The sequence below is a fragment of the Momordica charantia genome (genome assembly GCF_013281855.1).
Source record: "Momordica charantia cultivar OHB3-1 chromosome 10 unlocalized genomic scaffold, Mcharantia_2.0 BLBB01000010.1, whole genome shotgun sequence".
NCBI classification, from domain to species: domain Eukaryota; kingdom Viridiplantae; phylum Streptophyta; class Magnoliopsida; order Cucurbitales; family Cucurbitaceae; genus Momordica; species Momordica charantia.
The window spans coordinates 888111-903504 of NW_028275158.1; the positions used below are offsets into that span (position 1 = coordinate 888111).

The 15394-nt window shown below is 34.9% G+C and overlaps 2 protein-coding genes across 5 annotated transcripts; both read right to left on the reverse strand.

The window, feature by feature from the left end:
• Positions 1–513: 513 nt before the first annotated feature.
• CPSF100 (cleavage and polyadenylation specificity factor 100) lies at positions 514–8913 on the reverse strand. The gene is made up of 18 exons (XM_088118621.1): positions 8660–8913; positions 8204–8372; positions 7492–7588; positions 5924–6050; positions 5732–5847; positions 5439–5533; positions 5165–5316; positions 4842–4899; positions 4641–4748; positions 3843–4089; positions 2843–3027; positions 2466–2558; positions 2048–2146; positions 1645–1776; positions 1512–1556; positions 1240–1407; positions 1048–1122; positions 514–715 (listed from the first exon to the last, which is right to left on the reverse strand). The coding sequence occupies exons 1-18, from the start codon at positions 8806–8808 to the stop codon at positions 614–616; spliced, it is 2217 nt and encodes a 738-aa protein (XP_087974747.1). The 5' UTR covers positions 8809–8913; the 3' UTR covers positions 514–613.
• Positions 8914–9774: 861 nt separating this feature from the next.
• On the reverse strand, positions 9775–13610 carry SPPL1 (SIGNAL PEPTIDE PEPTIDASE-LIKE 1). 4 transcript variants are annotated; one of them, XM_022285349.2, is made up of 5 exons: positions 13473–13603; positions 13176–13253; positions 11636–12551; positions 10691–10888; positions 9775–10125 (listed from the first exon to the last, which is right to left on the reverse strand). In XM_022285349.2, the coding sequence occupies exons 3-5, from the start codon at positions 12431–12433 to the stop codon at positions 10006–10008; spliced, it is 1116 nt and encodes a 371-aa protein (XP_022141041.1). In that variant the 5' UTR covers positions 12434–12551; positions 13176–13253; positions 13473–13603; the 3' UTR covers positions 9775–10005. The 4 variants fall into 4 exon arrangements, with proteins under 4 accessions (XP_022141041.1, XP_022141039.1, XP_022141040.1 ...); XM_022285347.2 differs by having other exon boundaries at positions 13156–13253; XM_022285348.2 differs by having other exon boundaries at positions 13095–13253.
• Between the last annotated feature and the right edge of the window lie 1784 nt (positions 13611–15394).

The window sequence follows — 15394 nt, forward strand, 5'->3', positions numbered from 1 at the left end:
AACGTTGAAGGGTACAGATTTGAGACCACGACTTTTTAATAAAATATAAATGTATTAACGAGTTAAATAGTACTTAGGTTGGCAAGATGACTTTTAAGCAGAGAAGGAACAACTTTAATTCCACTCCCAAAACAAGTTTTTAAACGTCAACTGAATGAATGCTTAGAATTATGAAAAACTGAATCCTAACAGTTAGAAATCTGGACACCAATTGTCGACCCAACGGTGTTTTCCTTCCATTGAGCAGGAAACCCGTCTCGACAAAATTGATCCATTTCGAACTCGAAGGTTTGAGAGTTCCACCATAGAAAGTTAAGGCCAGCCATAGCTAAATCTTCTATGGTACATAGACAACTGGTTTGGTTTGCTCGTTAAGGCAGCGACCATAGTAACATGAATCATATCATACATTTTTCTGTTACATAGACTTCCACAGGAAAACAAATAGGAAAATTAGTTGTCTAATTTCAGCTATGAAACATACCGCAAAGACACATATGAGAACAGAAAAAATAAAATAAAATGAATACATTTTCCACTTGGAAGTTCACATTCTATAACTGCTGTACCCCTTCTATGTTCAATGAGGCATCTCAAGAAATCATGTCGCAAACTACAGCAAATAAAATTGTGAATACAGAAGTTCCCTAATTTTATAATAATCCTCACATAAGGGCCCTTCGATGACAACTTGCTGAGTACCAGAACCGCCACCCTGCATAAATATGGAGATAGTATTAGCCAAACAACATCACTACAAGCAAACATGCATTTCATTTGTGGTATGGAGCCGAAGCATGGTTCAAAGTCGGTAAGCAATTTTCATTTTTATTTTTTTGATAACTAGGAGTCGTAGCTTTGCTTTCCTGTACTCAAGGGTTTTTGGTATTAAGTTCACCGGAGGTTCGAAGTTGAGACCTCTAAGCCAGTATGACCAAGAGATCCCAAACCTTGTCAACCGGGCTACCCTTTGGGGAATAATCCGGTAAGCAATATTAAAAGTCATATCCAATTTGTCTATTTTCCCAATATTTTAGAATTCCTCACCTTCTGACTTGCATCTGCAACCTTGCGTATTGTGACATACTCACCGCATCTCAAAGCACCCCCAGCAAATTCCACCTGCAATGCACATAGGATGACACTTTTCTTACTCGCTCCATTGCGGATTTAGTGTCTCTACATGTCAAAAAGGGGATATTTATTCCCTTCAAGAGGGAGGTTCACAAGCAAAGATACCTGTATTCCCTTGCTGGCAAGAAATTGTTTGTAGTCAGCCATCTTTAAGTCACCAACAAGAACAGATTTATGAGGCAAAGCAGCCTTTGAGAGGGGAAGTAAAGACAACGTTCCATTCTCAGTCTTCCCTACTTCAGCATCAAGCCAAGCGATTTCATAATCTCCAAGCTGTACTTGAAATTATGTCAGACATCATAAGGAAGACTGCTTACACTAATGTAAAGAACAAGTTAATTTTGGAAAGAAAATTGCATGGGTATCCAAAACTTTACCTTCTTGAACAGCACATTACTCATCAGTTTCTCTGAAAGTTGTACCTGAAATTCAAGAATCGGAGATTTTGTTAGCTTCAATATATGAAATCACAACCTGAAAAGGAAATGAAGAGTCTCGACTGTACCCTACCTTATATGCACACAGATCAGAAGTCACATCAATCGTCTCTTCAATTTGGGGGGCATAGACATGGGGACAGACGTTTTTTAGGCAATGTTGCTTAAGATGCTCAGTGGCCTCAGCAGTTCCATGCACCAAAACCTTCAAACAACATTTATAAAAAGAGAAAAAAAATCAAATGGTTGGTCATTGATATAAGTAATTTTTGGGGTAACGCTGAACAATGCTTAATGAAACAACAAAAAGATATCGCGAGTACACACAACGTGGATCAATATCCAATCAACTCATAGGAAATTTCTCAGAATATACCAACTCAGCTACACTGAGCTTTCTTCCTACAATCTATAGTTACAAATGTCACAAACTTATTTATACACAACGCAACAGCAGTTATAAGAAAACACCATACAAGCTTCAAGGGAGCAACGTGGGAGAGTATTGATTTAATTGATCTCCCATCTGAACGACCTTCAAAATCCATGTAATGCAATGAACATTTCACTTGGACCTGGACAGGGAAATTGTAGAAACATATACTGCGTCAGGGTCAGTAGATAAATAACTTGATTGTATCTCCAAATTGAACATGGGAACAAAGATGATCAATGGAAAATATAAAATTGAGCACTTGGAAAAAGAAGTGACAGATCAGGGAAAAAAAATTTTCATTAACTCATTATAACTTCTCCATAAGTAAAAGGTTTTACTATAAAGAACCTTTATATATGTTTTATATATTTTGGTGACAATAACATCAAATTCACATTCATGTGACTTCAACCGACAAATATAAACCTTAAAAGAACTTTAATCAGAGAACAACTTACTGTCAATTCGTTAGATACAACTTTTGAAGGCTTCATATCCAGGATCAGGTTAGCAGCAGTTTCATCTAGTTTTCCATCCACGTCCCCACCAGCCTGCAAGTTTGGTTCTAGTAAATTTGCAATCCATTCACAATGCAAATGACAAAGGGCATAAAATTCAAGTTCATTTAACTGTGAGCTATTAATGACAACAAATTTTAAACCCAAAAAGTATTGGCTTCTCATCCAACCAAAGAAGAAAAGAAACTCATTCTCAAAATTCAAAGCAAACAGGATATTATATTCAATGTTTAACAAAATGGTTTCTCTTCTCAGAAAACAAAAAAAACGGTTCCCTAAATTATACTACAAGGAAGGACTTCATCAATGAATCTTACATGCATCGCTGCTTGGTCCATGTCTTCATCCTTAATTACATAATCATCAGGATTTATTACTTCACCAAAATCATCCCATTCGGAAGTGTTTTCATAAAAGGGAAACATTGGAGCAACGCTTGTTGAAGGAGGAACGAAGCCATCAATTAATATATCTCGATATGCACTTACATGTGAACCACCTACTGCAAGATACAATCAGACAACCAATTAATTCCACTAAAAATTATTAAAACATATGTTATAATTCCAATAGAAAAAACATTCATCGACAAGCCTGGAGAATTGCCACAGTTTAAACCCACTAGACGTCCATTGACCAAATATGAAAAAATGCAGGAAGATTTTACAGCTAAGTGTAAAGAAATGAAAATTGATTCAAAGCAAATCATAAGAATTCACAGATCAGATTGATGATTGTAGTGAAGATAAGGATCTCCTTTTCTACTTGCTTTGATCGCATAACTGACAAAATCTTAAGTCTAATAGATGTAGAAATCCATTTCGGCTGCCACTGGATGCATGTAAGTTCGGACTAAGAAAAGATAATGACAACCAAAATATCTGATGTAATTCAAATAGTTGTGTTGTGTCCAAGCAATAGTTGACACTAAGTAATAGATCAATGTCTCAGGGGCATTTATAGCATTTATATCCTCCAGCAGCATTTAAAAATAACAAAAAAAAATTAATTGAAGCAGAAACCTGACACATCTAATGACCCTTATAACTCAACAAACTATATTGCAGATCATGTTCAATTAAGGTCATGACACATCAAATGACCCTTGTTAGAATATAGAAAGTTCAAAGTAACCTACATAAACTCGGCATTCAATGTTTCCATAACAGAGTTCGGGAAAACTTTTTGTTTAATGTTTCTATAACCAATTTCATTTTCACTTAAAATATCTTTGCCAATTCAAGTAGACAGTTTGGATGATCATAATTCCTAACTGTAAAAAGTTTGCACGCTCTACAAAACTGCAGATCATCGTACCATCTGGTGATGCATTACTGCTAGCATCAATGATCATTGGATCACCAGTATCATTATCAGTTCCATGAGATGCTTTGGATTGTTCCTCCTTGAGCAAACTAGCCTTAAGAGCTTCTTCCTTTTTCCTGTTTTGCTCTTCTTCATAAGCAAGTAGCTCGTCTCCAGCCAAAGGAACTCTCTTAGACACAGTTACCTTAACAGCTTTTGGAGGTGGATCTGCTTGAAGCATACGAGCCAAAGTGGCAAACTACATTTTCCAACTGAAGGGGTTACACATTCACAATACAATGTAGGAGTTATAAGAGTTCAACGAAGCATGCAGTTTAACATGCTAGTAGACGCAGAAAAAAAACTACATAATTAGTGTTCCAACTTCCAAGCACAGTCCTAGCAAGGCACGCACATGGCACTAAGAGTATACTAAAAATAATTATGGCACTAAGAGTATACTAAAAAATAAATTGTCACTGACTATTGCCAGAAAGACCATCTACTTGGAAATTAAGATAAAATGGGATTAAACATAAAATGTAGTCTTTCCTAGAAGAACTAAGAAAGCAACTTGGAATAAGATTAAACATGTTGTTGTTTTCAATGACAGAAACCTCTCATCTAATCTATGGAAGATTTTTTTAAAATGGAAATAAAGATGGAACAGCATTCTTGCTAGTGTTACAAATAAATTTTGGAGAACAGCCAATGAGTTCCTAGGACTGAAGACTGATAGAAAACCAAAACATGAAAAATCACTAGAAAGGTCTGGAATGCTAACCAAGTAAACAAGTTACTGAAGAATACCTGGCCTTTCTCAGAAAAAAGCACGAGATTTTTGGCATCATTTGCCCACTCAACAAAAATGTCATGTGAGTAACCAGCTTCCAAACTAGCCATTGATGCTAGAACAACCTATAAGAGATATGACATAAAAGGCAATTCATTTAAATGTCGAGCAAAAGGAGGTAAAACATTGAGCAAAATCAACAATTTATTGCAATTAACCTTTGGACCATCTGGAGCATTATCAAGTTCACTTTTATTGATTAGAAGGGTCACATGCCTGCAAGATTTGGAGCAACTGCCTGGTAAGAGTTCTTAGTTTCACTCATATCACTTCACAGCACTCTGCTAAATTAAAATTTATTTTAGTCTCAATTTCTAAAATCAAAGGCAACTAGAGCATGTTATAAAATATGAAACACTTGAACCCTCAAGGCAACGGGATTTACTTGCAACTATCCCCTTGTCTGTGCTCCTTTCTTTTTAAATGAATTTTCACTTTCCTACCGAAAGAGAGAAAATGTAACACTTAGAAGAATACTTACTTGAGAAGAAAAGCATTGTTCCGTGTGTGTTCAAAAGACTTTGCTATTGTATCACTCATCCACTCCAGGAAACTCTTGATATAATCAATTGTGCTTGATGAAACATAAGTTAAAAAGTAGATGGGATAATTTAAACTTTCTTCTTCCCAGTACTGCAATAATAACAATGATTTATCAATGAGACTGAACATTGCTTCTTAGTTAACACGAATGAAAATTTTTACAACAAAAATAGATTAAAAGACAAAAGGGGTTTTATCGTCCCCCAACTAACCCATTCCAAAATTTGAATAAGCTCCAACACTCGCCCAGCAGTATCAACAGGAAGTAACACATTTCCATTAGCTCTTAAGGTCTTCTGGATAGTATCTATGTTAACCAAAATGGTAACTTTCATCAACAATTATTGGCAAAAACTACTAATCATCCTTAACAAAGGACTTTTAGCATAAATACACTTTTTCCCCGCAAGCAGGCATGGAGGCTGAGGGGAAGAATGAGGCAAATGATGGAATCTCTTGCAGATGCAATGAAGAATTTTAAAAACCTAAAACAGATTTTAAGTACCTCCGAATTCTTTGTCCTTTTGGCGTCTGTAAGGTTGATTATTTAGAGCATTATAAGCATCAGTTATCAATACAGCAGGTCGCACAAATGACTCTAAAATGGTTCCGTTCAGATGCCTGATAGTAAGTTAAAATAAGTATCCTTGTATTATCTTAATGCAAGTGATGGTGCTTGTAACAACAGTTACTATACCTTTCCTTGCGGTGGTTGAAGTCAACAGCATATATAACATCTTCTCCATCCTTAGTTATCTTCCATAGGGTTCCCCCCAAAAGATGCCCAGCCACGTGAGGTGCAATAACTATTCCCTCTCCTTTGCCTGTCATTAAAATATTAGAGAGGAGTTTTTTTAAAATGAAAAACCATACTTTCATTGAGAAACATGAAATTAAAAACAATGGCATAACAAGAAACCAGCCCCTCATAAGGAGTCCAAACTAACAAACAGCTCCCATCCAAAATAATAAAACCTAACCGATATTACAAAATGGTTTAGTAACAGAACCCTACAAAGAGGCATTAAATCTAACAACCTCCCACACATCTTCCAAGACTTCTTCACCCCTCTAAAAATGCCTCTCAAGTCATAAACCCACCAAAAATAGCAAAAAAACAGGCCTGCAAAAACACTCAAAAGGGAGGAAAATGAAGAATTGCCTCTATCATAGAACAACAATCTCTACTGCACACCCACAAGATCGCAAAAGCCAAAGGAAAGAGACTCTATACAGCCTAAGTATTTGAGAACAACCTAAGTAACGGTAAACAAATAATAAGCCATAACCTTCTTCCTGATTAGCATTCAATATTTGCCTTTTGGTCTTTACTCTCCTTTTATTTTGAGACATCTACTTCTTTTATTGAAAATATTGAGTGGTTTCTGGTTAGTTCTTGTTTTGTTGGGCTTTTGGGCCTGCTCCACATAATTTTTTTTGGTTCTTAATGAAAGTTTAGTCTCATCTTAAAAAAATAAAATATATATCTATATTAAAAGAAAAAAGGAATTGCCAAGTCTTAACAACAAATTTCAACAAATCATCACATCGCTATACAACTATAGAGAACAGACATTTTAATCTAAGTAGTATGGCCATGTTTTATATAAGCTGGATACCTTAACAATCCAACACTAATTGGACATTCAAACTCAATTGTTAAATCTCTTTATACTATTTTTTTTAATTTCAAACAGATACAAACAAGTTCATGCATGAGATACAACAAAAATAAGAGAGCAAAGTAATTTTGTTAATAAGAGACAAAGGCATTGAAGAACAAAATGTAAACAAAAGGACGGATGACTAGGGTTCAAACATTAAACCATTTAAGCATATCCATTGTATGGAAATATTTGATTTTAAATTTCTTTTTCTTTGAAGACATTGAATCCTTAGAAATATGGTTATTTGGTTTTCCATTGCTTTTATATGACATTGTTGTAAAATGCAGCATCATGGGAAACATGTCATTGGCATCTTTAATTGCCCATAGGAGACACATATTTCAGCAAAATTGTTATTGTCATGTAGATGTCCTTCAGTTTTTTTCCTTTTTCTTTTCTGTTTAGAAAATGACAGTCATTATATTCATAACATATCATGTCATATCTTATTTTTGCTTCTTAGATGAATGAGTGACTGAGTTTCCAAGATATATTAGGTGAGGTCATAATCAAACATACGGCATTATTAACCAACCGAGAGAGAGAGAGAGAGATTGACTAACTTTGATCTTAAATAAACAAGACCGAGAATAGCCACCTGAAAGATGATGATTCTGGGAGTATGTTAGTCTGGTTACAACTTGGAAAGCAGAATCGATATCATCCAATGTAAATAGATCAAACTCCGATACTTGCTGCAGAGGGGAAAGGGTAGGCGTCCATATGGCAACACCCAGCACAAAGACAATTAAGAAGAATCCATTGAATGAAAAGCTAGTGAAAACACCAATCAGTAATCAATGGCAAATATGAGATGCAGAAACTATTATTTTGACTCAAATATAAAAGGATTACTCATAACAAATGGGAATATGAATTGTCAGCATTACATTACATTAGCATCCATCTTCAAATGAAATACAGAACTTGGTTCTGATAATGATCCGCGATTCCCCACCCCACCCCCCCCCCCCCCCCCCCCGAATCCACCACAAACAATCAAAAATAAGAAAAATGACAAGAAATACAAAAAACTTTATGGGGCCAAGCCCACATATAAACTGGACCTAGACAAGTTAACTGCAAAAAATGTCATATACAAAATTGACAAAAACTTGCTACGTCAGTCATCACTCCCATAATTGTGGGAGTATATCACGCTCACAAGGCTACAAAAGAACTTCATTCTTTACTTCACTCCAAACTTGAGTGCAAGTCTTTTTTCAAAGTCGGGGTAAATAGTGCAGTAGCTTGTTTTCATTTGGTAAACTAATAGCATTTAGGAACCAAATTACATGAAAAACTCTTACCTTCCTAGCAATATACTGATCATACATTGTAAGAAGGCCCAATCGATACACGGGTTCAGTGGAAAAAACTGGAGCAGCAAGTCCAAGCTGTTTCATGGCATAAGGAAGGGCACCAAGGTGAAGTGTATCAGGATGTGATATCAAAACTGCATCTATCGTCGATGCCACCCTGAAATACCACAATTATGCATTAAGGCCGATGGACATAAACAAAAATCAAGTATATAGCCCATTTGTTGAGAAGCCTTTTATCCAGTGAGCAATTATCCCTTCTTTTCCCTTTAATTCAGTAAACCCGTTCTGTTCAAAATGAAGTACGACTTCTAAAGAAAGTACTCCACTGCTTTTCAGCCAGCAGCATCCGGCATTCATATGGTATTAAGTAGCTTCCGTGCATGGAATTTAAAAATTAAGCTCAAACAAAACAAATTGCGAAGAAAAATTGAGAAAGCGAACCTGGAGAGAGGTTGAAGAAGAGCAGGGTCGAAGTGGTCGTTCCAACCACAGTCAATAAGGAAGTTGAAGCCGTCGACGGAGACCAAATATGATAGAGGGTTTTCATTGTAGACCCCGCAAAGAGGCGTCACCTGAACAGAGGTTCCCATTGCTATCTAGCTTCCAAGCTCTCTGCAACTCCCTCCTCGCTTGGGGGGGGCAAGAAGGGTTTAGGGAAATTGGAGGGGCGGTATTTTTTTTTTTTTTTTTTTTTGGTTCCAATCAAGCAACACGGCGTCGTTCGAATCAACAGATTGGAAATGGACCATAATGACCCAACAGGTTTTTGGTTTAAGAAATTGACCGAAGTTAGACAATTATATCCCTTGTTTTAAATGAAACTATAGTACTCTCTTTTAACCTTTGCATTCTCAAATTTGGGAGGAAGAACAACTGAAATTTTTTGCTCTCAAAATCTTCTGACTCTCATGTGGGATTTCAATAGTTTTCTCAAATCTGAAGTTCGAATCGATTCCCTTCACTTATAGAGCTAATTTTTTTTCCGATAAATAGACGTAGTTTCCAGCAGTTATACCATGATTTTTAGATTAAGGTTTCAACAATTTCTAAATGTGGTAATGTTTTTTTTTTTTGTCAAAAATGAAGATTGATTTCCATTTGCGATGGGGGTTTCTAGTTTCTTGATGAAAACTTGGGCTGAGTTTTGCCATGGAAATAAAGCACTGGTTCAATCTCACTATGGAGTCAAAAGTGCAAAGATCGACCCAAGTCTGATTCAAGTTCAGTTCGAAGTCAACATTTGACTGGTCCAATCCAACCATGTCCTTCCGAATTGGATTGGATTTGAAATTTTGTTTTTTAATGGGCCAATTCATTCGAGTTTCATTTGGACCGGCCCAAATGTCAATCCAATATAATCAAATATAATAATACAATTATATACACATTCATATGACACATCAGAGATTAAGATAAACTAAAGCCAAAAGTTAATAATGAATTAAAAAATACCTATATCACCGAATTTCCCATGATTATATTTAGAAAGCGGCAATTGAAGTTGAAGTGCAATGAAACGATAATCCTCAAGTTTCCCCCACCCCAAAAAGAAAGAATCCAAAGAACGAAAAGTGGTATAATCTTTTTTCCTTTATCCACACCAGAGTTGAAGCATCCTTTTCCCATCTCACTAATGACTTGGGCATTTAAACAGAATTTTTGGTAAGCCGTGCAGCAAATTTTCCATACAAATGACAAATTTTCTGACCAATGTTTTCAAATAAGGATAGCATTTGATACAGCAAATGACTTTACAACTCCCTTCATGAACAAAGGAGGTGAGCAACTCAAACTGTTTCTACTTGGCGTGCTTTATCGTTGGGGCTCGGCAAAGGACCTTCCCATAACTCAAAAAGATCCTTCCTTACCCAAGAGATGGCAATAACAGGCCCTAATGTAGAAGGCACCTGCAGATACCAAAATTAATAAACAGTAAGAAGCAGATTAGTACCAGGGACTGAATCCCCAAAAAGTACCCAAAAGGTACCTAGGATCATGATTGAGGAAGTATTTGTAACAACAATAATTCATGATGTAAAAAAAATCCAGTGACTCTCTCGCATTCCAAACACCTCAAGAGGTACCCTAGGAAAAATGCTCGTCATCGTGTATAGTGATTGAGCAAGTATTTATAACAACAATAACACGGGATGTAAAAAGAGCCAGATACTCTCTCTATATCACTCATTCTGAAAAATAAAATCGAAAAGCCACCTAGGAAATGTTGGGTCTTAATATATTATGATTTAGGAAGTACTTGTAACAACAAAAACTCGGGATGAGAAGATCCATGGGGCAGGCAGGGACTCTCTCTTTCTCTAAAACTTTTAAGTGTCACTTATCTAACTAGTTCATACTTCAATGGAGGAGCATACTTATGTAACTAGTTCATACTCTTTCACCAGTAAACTAAGCTGTTTATAAGAAAAATATGCATGCATGAACGGCCTAGAAAAAATGAAACGACATTACCAGATATAATAGAGCAGGTTGAGGTGAGTGAGTCAAAACGCCAGCTGCTAGAGCAGTCACCAGCCCAATGGCATATCCAGGCAGGGCATACCAAATGTACTTGTGTCCTCTTGTGTGGATATCTGAGAGATTGACTGTGTCCCTACTCTTCCGATGATCAAAACAAAGAACTAGAGCTAGAAACATGGCAGGAATTGCCTACAGTTTGAAACAACAAATATTACACAAACACCTTAGTAAAAGACTGGAATTGATCAGGATAGAATAGAAACACTTTTGTTCGAGTTGGAAGAGTTTTCTTTTTTTCTTTTTTGGGTAATTTTCCCTGGTTTGCATTGAGGGATTTCATCCCCTCTATAATCTCATATTTTTTAGAAAACTAAAATATTCCAATCAAACGTACCCACACAACAAATATGTGATTCTATATCATGAAACCATACCTTTGGGATATTTCATTCATCCGGAGGATTATGTTTTTATTTTAGAGGAAGAAAATCTTACAGCAATAGATTCCCAAAATTTCCAGATGCATGCAAGAACGTTTAAAGAGTCTAAGAGTCTTGAGAAAGAAATAGTTCATTTATAATAGAACATAATGTTGAGCTGCATGGTTCTCTAACCTTGATAAACATGGTAATTGTATTTTCATGGGCAGATTGCTCATTTCATTAAATCTTCTAAATGAATAATGAACAAACAAATAAAGATGCAAAACTGAAAAACACAGAATACTGCCAACTGCATGGTTCTCTAACCTTGATAAACATGGTAATTGTATTTTCATGGGCAGATTGCTCATTTCATTAAATCTTCTAAATGAATAATGAACAAACAAATAAAGATGCGAAACTGAAAAACACAGAATACTGCCAACTGTCATTGGAGGAATTTATATGAAAAAAGATAGTGCAAGGGAGGAAAATATAACTGTATAGTGCATACCATATCACCAAGACCAAGCATCATGAAATCAGTGGCACTTTTTCCTGGAATGACTCCTCCAAGTAAGTTCCTTGGAAAAACTATCTTCACAGGTAACTCCAGCTTCTTAGTTATCAATTGCAGACCAGGAAGACTTAAACTGTTAGCAACTGTGTGAACAGGATTTGACGCTTGCTGGGTTGCAACAGATACCATTACATTTGCCCCAAAGAATCTCTCAGAGAAGAAAACCCAGAATATATCATATACAAAGAGACAAACGAGGAGCATTGCACATATTTTAACATTAGGAAGACGTACATGGCTGACAAATGCAACACATATTGAAATTCCTAACAAATTGTTCAATATCCAATGCCCAGAAACAAGCCAAGCTGCAACTAGACCAGAACATGCCAACAACAATAACCCTTGAATTCGTGTAAATGACTTGGAACAACACCTTGATACATAAGGATCAGCCAATCCAAACTGGGACTTTAAATAGGTCATGTAAGGAGATAAACAGAAGAAGAGGGATGAAACAGAGGCAACTGCTGTGAATGCAGTAAGAAGTTGGGACACGGAAGAGAACAGGTAGAACATCAAAAGCAAACTGCAAGAACTCATAACTGGAATCATTAGCGCTTGGGACCTGTCCAGCGTAATGGATGCTTCTGAAAAGTCACGATTTCGCTCCATTTCCTTCCCATAATTTAGGGCCCGGAAAGCAGATCCAAATGTAACAGCCACTGCAGTCACAATGAGAGTGACGGGTGCAGGCTCAAGCAAATATATAAGTTTCCACATGGGCTCCATAATGAACTAATTAATATCCAACTTCCTTGTCTATTTCAATACTCCTAAAATTGTAAATTTGGCAACCAAAGTTGCATTCTTTCTCTGATGTAAGCTTGACCAGAGAAATTCATGCAACCTGCAAGACCAAAACATCCATTCATTAACAAAAGAAAAAAAAAAAACAAACACACACACACACCAACCAAAACTGAAAGAGTGATCTTCTGAACAAAAATGAAAAGGAAACTAAAGTCCTGTCTTCACAGCCATCTGATTGATTCTAGAGCATACGTAGAAATGTTCAAACTATAAACTGTCCCATGTTGTTATTGGTTATGACCTTACGATTAATACTTCGTCGAAATGGTCAGTTAAGAGTGAGCAATAGGTGAGAGTAGATAAAGTGTGGATTGTAGAATTTCCATAAGAAAGTAGTTTTAATTGCTCAATACAATAATCAATAAATTTGCACTAACTCAAATATGAAGAACCATTTAAAGCTTTCAACATGTCACACTCTTTAAGGTCCCAATATGCAACATATGGATGTTATGGGATTTCTAAAATTGAAAATGGAGAAGGGAAAAATCAAAATGGGCAATAGAAAAATCATCAACGAATAAAAACACATTTAAATGAATAGCTGACAATCAACGCAGTCAGTTTCCATCCAACTTACAACTAAATCACTGGAACAGAAATATTGGATCAACATTAGGTCAATTAACCCAATAATTTACCGGTTAGGACAACTACGAACCGTCGTAAAGATTCAAATAGTAATTTCTGGAAACAATTCCTCGGCTTCCTCAGTAGCCAGACAAAAGGTCGACGAGACCTGGAAATGCAACTCCCATTATCCTTCAATTCATATATAAGTCTATTGACAACATTTATCCACAAATTAACATATATCTAGGGTTAAAAACACTATAAACAATCAAATATTACGCGTATTGTAGTAAGAACATGAAAATCAGCGATCAAATTCTTGAAAGACAATATGATTGCAAAATTAGGGTTCCTCAAATTCAGAATATTGCAGAGGAAGACTAACCTTGGACTTCGAAGTTCTTCGAACTCAAGAGACCCTCCCTCTCTCCCCCTCTCTCTCTCTCTCCTCCCTCCTCCCCACTCTGATCAGACAAATCCTTTTGCTCGAAGTGGGCAGCTGAGTGGTAAACAATTTTTATTTTGCTAAATTACAGAGAAGCCCCTCTTGGACTGTAAAAAGAAAAGTATTCGCAATTTGATTTTTTAAAAATTGAGAATGTAAAATGCCACGATTCCAAACTTCTTTTTCTATCCTTTTAATACAAGGTACGTGTGTTAGAATACTCAATCAATAATAGATGAGTATCTAATTTTTTTAGTACAATACATAAATATGAGAAATCGACCTTACAATTTCTAGATTGAAGATGTATGTCAATTACCACCATGGTTCTAAATATCCGTCGACATGTCAACATTTCCATCGACATACATGTATTTCTATGGGTTCGACATCAACATGAGGGATGAATCGACATTTCTATTATAGTACAAACAAAATATGAAAAAAAAAATCAATAAAATGTACTAATATATACATAATATTAATATTAATTTTTTTAACTAGTTTAGAAATAGTAAAATGTTTATTTGTTAATTTAAATATTTTTTTAATGATTTTTTTGATATTTATATTTTTTACATAAATATCAATCGACATCGATATTTTATTGATATTTCTATGAAATTGAGACCTCAGTATTTCCATCACAGCGATATTTAAAATTTTGATTACCATTAAGTTATAATCACTTTTACTATATAAGTATCTAACATTTAATAAACGTGCAAATAGATCATTTATTCATGTTCAGGTTAAAAGTCATAACACAAATCACTTTATTTCTTCTAAAATTAAATCCATAAAACCTACTTCATTTCCCTTGCCTGGTTATCTTTACTTGTTTATCACTTTATTTAAACTATAATAATAAAAAAATAACTTTATTTTATATTCTTTTACAAAATTATGATCCAATACAATCAAACTCTTTATTATTCACGCATCACTCAAACTAAATGTTTGATTTATTGCTAAGTTTTTGTATACTGTATTTATGAAAAAACATGTCAGCAAAAAAAATGTGAACATAATTAACAATAGAGCCGTCTTGGACTCTTCCAAAAAATTATTGGATATTTAATCCACGCATATATAATCAAAATTACGCTTATAACATATGGGCTAAAATGACAATTTGACCTATTAGTTGTTTTTTATACATAATTTATAATTGTTTATGGACGGCTGTTCAATTTGATATTATATTTTTATAATTATCTATGTTGGATCTCAGGCTTTTAAATGTTTTACTTCACATGTAAACATAATGATATAATTTATAAATAACACATGCATGAATGAGCTACAAGGAAGTCAACTCAACTGTTTGTCACTTTTCATTTCATTATTTTCCAGCTGGACAAAAATTATTCAACTTTTTAGTTGAGTCTCTCTCTCTTATAAAATTATATTTAGATTATTTTAACAAATTCATTTAAAAAACTATTACAAGCTAATTTTATTTGATACGAATATCTGTTAAAAGAAAAAAAAAAAGTCAAATTACAAAATTACCACGAAACTCAAACAACGTCACTAAGACCGCAGCGCGCGATTAAATAATTCGAGTGGGCATTTAATTTGTGCCAATAATCATTTTGAACCAAATTTGTTGAAGAGTATAATCTTGATTTTTAATACAACAAATTGAGATTTTATATCTCAGCTGGTTAAGTGTTAGATATGAATTAAATATACCAAATTAATCAATTTAGTGATAGATTTATACATCTTTAACAATAAAGTATATATCAGCACATAAACAAGCATAAAATAAACAAAAAAATAAAATACAATAATTTATGTGAAAAAATTCAAATCGAAGAAAAATCACAACTCACAATAAATATTTACTATGTGAT